We start from the raw sequence: 7,836 nt of genomic DNA on the forward strand, positions 1-7,836 counted from the left end.
TCCAGACTCCCCCGCTCAGTTTCCACCTCCGCAGGCAATTTTCCTTGCGGTAAACCTAGATGCCAAATATGCCCCCATATTACCCCAGGCACCGTGGTCAAGATTCCCAATGTTGACTTTAGTCTTAGACCCCCTTCCCTCTCTTGTGATTCTATTAATGTTATTTACATTTTCTATTGTGTACTTTGCAAAGAGGGCAATTATGTAGGTGAAACAGGCTCCCGATTCCGCTTACGTTTTAATAATCACAAAAAATCTATTCGTGATAATTTTGCAGGATTCCCAGTGTCCGAACATCTCAATCTTCATGGTCATTCTCTAAAAAACCTAAAATGTATTTTAATTGCCTCGAACTTCAAATCTACTACTGAACGTAAACGTAAAGAAATCGATTGGATCTTTCGTATTAAGTCTCACATCACCGGCCTCAACAAAGACTTGGGACCCCTTAACAACTACCAGTTCTACAAGCATATGTAATCCGTTCTTTGCTCCTTAATCCGCTTCCTGTATAGTCATGGTTTATTTGGTTTTAATTCCATCATTGCAACTTACACTTATCTAGCGTCATACTTTCATTGTGTCACATTTTGTACTTCTCATTCGACTGCCAAGTATTGCTGACGAAGGTCCCAGGGGGACCGAAAATTCCAATATATTTTCTAAAACTTACTCCTTATTTGTCAATTATGAGTCATATCTTATTTCTCTGGTTTTCTCTAATAATATTTTCTTTTGGAGTAAACGTGGATTTTCGTTATATTATATATATATATATATATATATATATATATATATATATATATATATATATATATATATATATACAGTTACCGGTGTACAAAACAAAAACAGATGATTGTATGGCTAGTGCTTGAAATATATATTTTTATTCCCGAATACTGTGATAGGTCTTGCAATCATAAAGCTACAGTTAATTTGAAGTTACAGCTACAGTTAATTTGAAACAAGCAATGATGATAAGGAGTTGGAAATCATTCTTATTTATAATTAAAGATATCCTTTCATTATAGTTTCAATAATAATATAATGTGTGCTATACTAATGAATGTACTTTTTCTCATATACGTACTATTGTAACCGGTAAAGTTGCTTTTGTATTAATTCTCAACATATTCTGGCCAATACATAACGACCTGAGCCTTCACCAACCACGAGTCTCTAATGAAACCTTAGAACAGTTCTAATCTTCCCCGATATTACGGCTAAGATTTGGGGTTGGGCCAGCTTGAGACAACTATGTCTTATACTATAGAGGTTGATATTATCCTTCAGTATGTGCCCGTTAATTAGTCTGCCACTTGTTTGCAGTACTGGGAACTTGTAGCAATGACACGTGATTATCAATGATAGAGGGGTGCTTACTAAAACTTACTGAAACTCCACAGTGCATAGATTCTGCTACCCAGTCATCGTTTCGGATCAATTTCGCACCAAAATTAAAGACTTAAATAGTGCAAATGTTTCGAATATGATAATGCATCATAAAATAAATCAGATCGAGGGAAAGGTGTGCTATAGTCATGTGTAAACTGGTTTACGTCTCTTTACAGTAATCAAAGAAGAACATAACATAAAAAATCAGAGAATGACAATATCTTTTCATTCTTATCCCAGGAAGCGATTCAAGATGGCCACCATAGGCAACAAGACCATGCAAAGTTTTGGGTACAGCACTGCAGACAGAAAGGGACAAAAGAAAAAACGAAGTTATGTACTGAACAACGTCGATATTATACCTTCATTAAACATATAGGCTCCCAGAACATACAATAGTATCATTATAATTCGATGTATCTTGTAAATGCTTTTGTGGTGTATGACACACTTTATACAGTAAAATGAATCATTGCTTTAGTAAACACGAAACACCCCAGTTAATATATAGATGTACTGTGTGTGTATCATAAAGCTTATCGGGATCACAAGAAATATACTGTCAATTTGGAGACGAGAAATGCTTATAATTAGAAAAAGAAGACTGTCTAAAATAGACCTACCGCTAAATCCACTGTAAATGATTTTTTCCGATTCAAGCATTACCCAATAGTTGTCATGGTCACTTGCTACAGTTGCGCTAAAAGAAAGCAGGAAAAGTAAATTATATACACAGACTGTACCGTATATATCACACATGTCCCTTAGAATGGCGAATATGAATATGACAGTTAGCTTATATACTTTACCAGTTACTGTCACGAGATTCATATAAAAGTAAATGTTAATTGTTTGCCTGCAATAGCTTTTATAGAGTGTATAATATTCAAATATTATCAGTCTAAGTACACATTGTATTTCGTTCTCGCATTCAGTAATTTGACAGCATGCAGACACCACTGCCGGGTCCAGTACAAAATTACATGTGCTAAGCGAACAGAGGCCACTTCTTCGGGAACGGTGGAGATCATTTTGAAGTGGAGGGAGAGGGGGGGGGGGGGGGGGGTTGCGGCCAAGAATCTTAGTCCTCTGTCAAAAGAAAACCAAAGAGCCCCAACAATTGGGTAGGGGAGGGAGAAGAATGTTTGTTATGTAATGGACGGTACAATAAGTTCAGTCTTTTTAACTGCTTTGAGATTTACTTTTCCTTCCATTATATTGGTATAGCTCTGTGTGAACACACATCCACACAGAACAATTAAAGGATAGAGCAAGGTAGAAATGCATACTGTATGTGACATTATCATAAACTTATGTTGGATATCGGATCTTGCGAGTTTAGGATCACTTAATAGTATACCTTAGATACTTATATAGTATATCAGTAAACCAGGAATATCATAAAGTTGGTTGGCGCCACTCCACTCCATATAAAATATGCGTACATTAAGTCGCATCATGTATAGCAGATGCAAAAAAAAAAAACATGTGTTTAATGAACCAAAAGGATCATGCAATTATTCTATCGAAAAGGTATTCGTACTGGGTACTCAAACCAATTACTGATACTCGGTACTGGAAGTACTCAAATGTAGAGAATGATACTTGGAGTGTTCTCGGTGCAGCTATTTGACTACAATAATGTAAAGAATGCAGTATAGGCTCTAAATTTTCCCTTTGTATTTAGTTTACGTTAGTAATTATTCATATCTTTGCACATGCGCTGTACATTTTTAGTGCACGACTTTACCTGCAGATTTAATATAATTATACTTACCGTAGCAATGCAGTCCACACTTACCCACACATTACCCCCCCCCCCCCACCCCCACCCTCAATAAAGGTTATCAGTATTGACACAATTTAGCACGCTAAAAATTACTAAATCTTTTCTAAAATACTTTCTGCAGCTGGTTCTGAATCTCCAAACTATTTCCAGATATTGAGGTCGTGTTAAATTTGGAAATTTGGTGTCTCAGAGAGGAAACATACTTTGAGAGTCTCATTAAAATGAGTGTTGAAATTTGAGCATGAGTGACAATTATTTAGGCCTAATTCCTCCGATAATGGATTGCTAGCTAATGAATTCGCAAATTTCTTCGTAAACAAAATCGAACAAATTCGCAACAACATTTTGAACACTGATAAACCACAGCTTTCAATGACGTTACCTCCTGATGAAACCTCTCACTGTTTTCCTCGATTCGTTCCCGTGTCTGGGGAATCTCTGAGAAAAATCATCATGAACTCCCCCGCCTCAACATGTAGACTGGATCCGATTCCAACAAGCCTGCTCAAAAACTGTATTGATGTTCTTTTGCCGACCATCACTAAAATTGTGAACCTCTCCTTGTCAAATGGGCACTTTCCGGACTCTTTAAAATGTGCTCATATAACACCTCTCTTCAAAAAAGGGAAGGTATGCAAAAATGACCTGAAGAGCTACCGCCCAATCGCAAACTTGAAGTTCCTGGCCAAGACAATTGAACGTGTTTGCTCAAAGCAGATCCAGAACTATCTCCGGAACAATAAACTGCTTGGTGAGAAGCAGAGCGCTTATCGTGCCCACCATAGCCACGGAGACGGCGCTGCTGCGCGTCTACAACGACTTGCTTCTCACTGCTGACAAGGGCGAGGAGGCCATCCTAGTGTTTGTTGGATTATTCGGCAGCATTCGATACCATTAACCATGACATCTTCTTTCAGCGTCTGCAGAATAGATACGGTGTGTCCGGCAACGCTCTGTGTTGGTTTAAATCTTATTTCACCAACAGATCCCAAGCTGTAGTTGTAAATGACTGTATATCTAATGTTCATAAACCAGTAGGAGGAGTTCCTCAAGGATCTGTCATGGGCCCTTTATCGTTCACAATGTATACCTCACCTGTAGAGGATATTATTAAGGCCCATGGCATGAGCGGTATGTTATATGCGGACGACACACAAGTCTATGCGATTAAATCTGGATGTGATCATGGAGCCACACTCGCAAAACTTGGAGCGTGTATTTCCGATATAAGGTCGTGGTCTGCTGCAAATGACATGAAATTGAATGACGACAAAACTGAACTAATTCATATATCTTCTAAATTCCGAACTGCTGCTCCAATTCCTTCACTGAAGATTGGAACCACACACGTCGAGCCAGTCAACAATGCCAGGAATCTAGGAGTTATTTTCGACAAAAATCTGGATATGAATCAACATATTAATAACATATGCCGATCTGCTTCTTCTGCTCTTCATAAAATTGGAAAGATTCGCCGCTGCCTGGATCAGCAAACAGCCGAAACACTAGTCCACGCCTTTGTTTCATCCCGTGTTGACAACTGTAACAGTTTGCTATACGGTTTGCCCGATCAGCAGGTGAATAAGCTTCAACGGATACAAAATTCGGCGGCAAGGTTGATAACCCGCACCAAACGGTCTGAACATATCACACCAATCCTTCGTGATCTTCACTGGCTTTCTGTGAAACAACGCATCAACTTCAAAATCCTGCTTCTAACTTTTAAATGTATCCATGGACTTGCTCCAGTGTACCTACAAAACCTCATCCGGGACTATACGCCACGTTGTTGCCTCCGATCCAGTTCGAAATCTTTACTGGTCACTCCTCCTGTATGCACTAAGTCATACGGCTCTCGCTCGTTTCAGTTCTCTTCTGCTGTCCTCTGGAATGACTTATCGATCAAAGTTAAAGAAGCTCAGTCAGTAACCAGTTTCAAATCTCTCTTAAAGACTCACCTGTTCTCTTGTTTGTAGTTTTCTGTCCTTCAGCGCATAGAGACTTAAGTGTGTATTTGCGCTTTATAAGAACTGTGTATTATTATTATTATTATTTGACTATCTAGCATAGTTTTGGTCAATAGTGACCACCTTTAAAACAAACAAAAGACATCAGAGTACTTAGATATAGTGAACAGTTTCGCAATTTGATAACTGAAAAAAATAATTACTTACTAAAATGTCACGTCAGCAATTTGAGTACTAGGCGCGGTCCAGGTAACAGTGACATCGCCATCAAATGGATTTGAATTTGTGTGAGTGACTGCAGCCTCTGTGTAAGTTGCTGAACACTCAACAAACTTCATATCAGATGCCAAGTCAGAGAAAGTCCCCACTGGTTCATCTTCCCCATCTTGTCTGGCCTGAAGTAAGAATCCAGCAAAATTAACACTTCCCTGGATGGTCACTGTATCAAGAAATTGTACAGAAAAGCTATTGCTGTCTCTTTCCTACGTCAATAGGTGCAAGTGACATGGAACGTAAAACTTGGTGATGAAAATAAGGTGCACCGAAAATGGCGGACTCCTTTGAAATAGGTTCTTTTTAAGACCCGTAACTACACCCACACCCACACACTACCACACCCATATATATATATATATATATATATATATATATATATATATATATATATATATATATATATATATATATATATATATATATATATAAATGAAAATCGTAATGAGTTGGAAAATCAAGAACAGTGAAAAAACTTTCAGCCTCCACCGGGATTCGAACCACGGGCCTCTATTTGACTACAATAATGTAAAGAATGCAGTATAGGCTATATATATATATATATATATATATATATATATATATATATATATAATATATATATATATATATATATATATAAATGAAAATCGTAATGAGTTGGAAAATCAAGAACAGTGAAAAAACTTTCAGCCTCCACCGGGATTCGAACCACGGGCCTTCCGCTCTGTACGCGGACACCCTAACCACTAGGCTATGGACGCTGATTGTCAGTCCGACACGTTTTCAGTCCGAAAATAAAATCCACGTTCTCAGTCCGAAAAAACGAGTTTTCAGTCCGACACGTTTTCAGTCCGAAAATAAAATACACGTTTTCAGTCCGAAAATAAAATACACGTTTTCAGTCCGAAAATAAAATACACGTTTTCAGTCCGAAAAAACGAGTTTTCAGTCCGACACGTTCTCAGTCCGAAAATAAAATCCACGTTCTCATAAAATCCACGTTCTCAGTCGAAGCTTAAATATATACTGTTCATTATATATATAGGCCTATATATTATTAAATTATCATATATATATATATATATATATATATATATATATATATATATATATATATATATATATATATATATATATATATATATATATATATATATATATAGCGGGAGGCCCGTGGTTCGAATCCCGGTGGAGGCTGAAACTTTTTTCACTGTTCTTGATTTTCCAACTCATTACGATTTTCATTTATATATATATATATATATATATATATATATATATATATATATATATATATATATATATATATATATATATATATATATATATATATATATATATATATATATATTTATATATGTTGTTTCGGATAGAATAAGCTGAGGAAAAGGTGAAGAAAGTGTTTTCCCTCAATGCAGTATGCTGTTTGCTAATTAATTTTTATACTCATATCCAGGTCTCGCATAAACCCCATGGGAGTCCGTGCACGGAGGGGGGGGGGGGGGTAACCATTCCCTACATGCGCATGTATACGTTACGTTCGATTTATATCTGTAAATCTGTAAATGTTTACCTGCATCTCATAAAATTTGATACGCTGTTCTTTTTATGTAGGTAACATTGAAAGCAATATAATTAACATAAATGTTCAGTGACGGGATACAATATTGAAAATAAATCTTTATTTGCACATAATAAATTATGTTCGTTACAAGTATATATGAGGGTGCGATAACTTTTAATAATATTTTAATACCTACTTCTTTCTTTTTCTTTCTGGAATACACACGTCTACGCGGAAATATTATATTCAAAACTGAAATAATTAGTCATATGATACAAACCATTTAGACACTTTCAAAATTAATCATCAAAAAAGATGATTTGTTTCTAAAAGCTCTCTCTACATTTTCCTTCAAAATTTGCTTTGTATACCGTATATAGGCCATACTGAACCTTGCTCCATTTTATTAATAATAGGCATATATGCAAAGCAGTGATAAAGCCATATGACGATAAAAAATATCAATATGGAAACTTTATAAGAAAATTCTAAGAATGGATATATTTACATCAAAGTATATTTACAATGCTTGTGGTGATAATAATCATAAAAAAAAAAGTTGTAACAATCTAAAGAGACAACAGAAAATCTCCCCGTTTATACCGCGTATTATGTTGAGTTTATATATTGCCTGTTGAATCACTTGAATGGCCAATATATATGAACATTTCTGTCTCAATAGATACATCTTACTGCAGGGTACAAAGGCCGCACACATGAGTTTGAAATCGATTATCTCTAAACGCCATAAAAGACAATTAAAAGGAACAACAAAGGGTTTCTTATCGTCATGTGTTTCTTTAAACTGATCATTGTGTACAAATTATCAATCTTGATAGAAGCAACCACGGCTTCAAAATTCT

General features: G+C 36.1%; 1 protein-coding gene across 1 annotated transcript in view; it reads right to left on the minus strand.

Moving 5' to 3' along the window:
• Nucleotides 1-1,478: 1,478 nt before the first annotated feature.
• The window catches only part of LOC139979715 (putative ferric-chelate reductase 1), a 13,178-nt gene continuing 6,820 nt past the window's right edge, over nt 1,479-7,836 (minus strand). Inside the window, exons 2-4 of the mRNA XM_071990765.1 lie at nt 5,362-5,593; nt 2,022-2,098; nt 1,479-1,697 (exon numbers count right to left, since the gene is read on the minus strand). Of these exons, the coding sequence (XP_071846866.1) occupies nt 1,630-1,697; nt 2,022-2,098; nt 5,362-5,593 (377 nt within the window). The 3' untranslated portion in view covers nt 1,479-1,629. The remainder of the gene's footprint in view (nt 1,698-2,021; nt 2,099-5,361; nt 5,594-7,836) is intronic.

Source organism: Apostichopus japonicus, chromosome 14 (genome assembly GCF_037975245.1).
Source record: "Apostichopus japonicus isolate 1M-3 chromosome 14, ASM3797524v1, whole genome shotgun sequence".
Taxonomy (NCBI): domain Eukaryota; kingdom Metazoa; phylum Echinodermata; class Holothuroidea; order Aspidochirotida; family Stichopodidae; genus Apostichopus; species Apostichopus japonicus.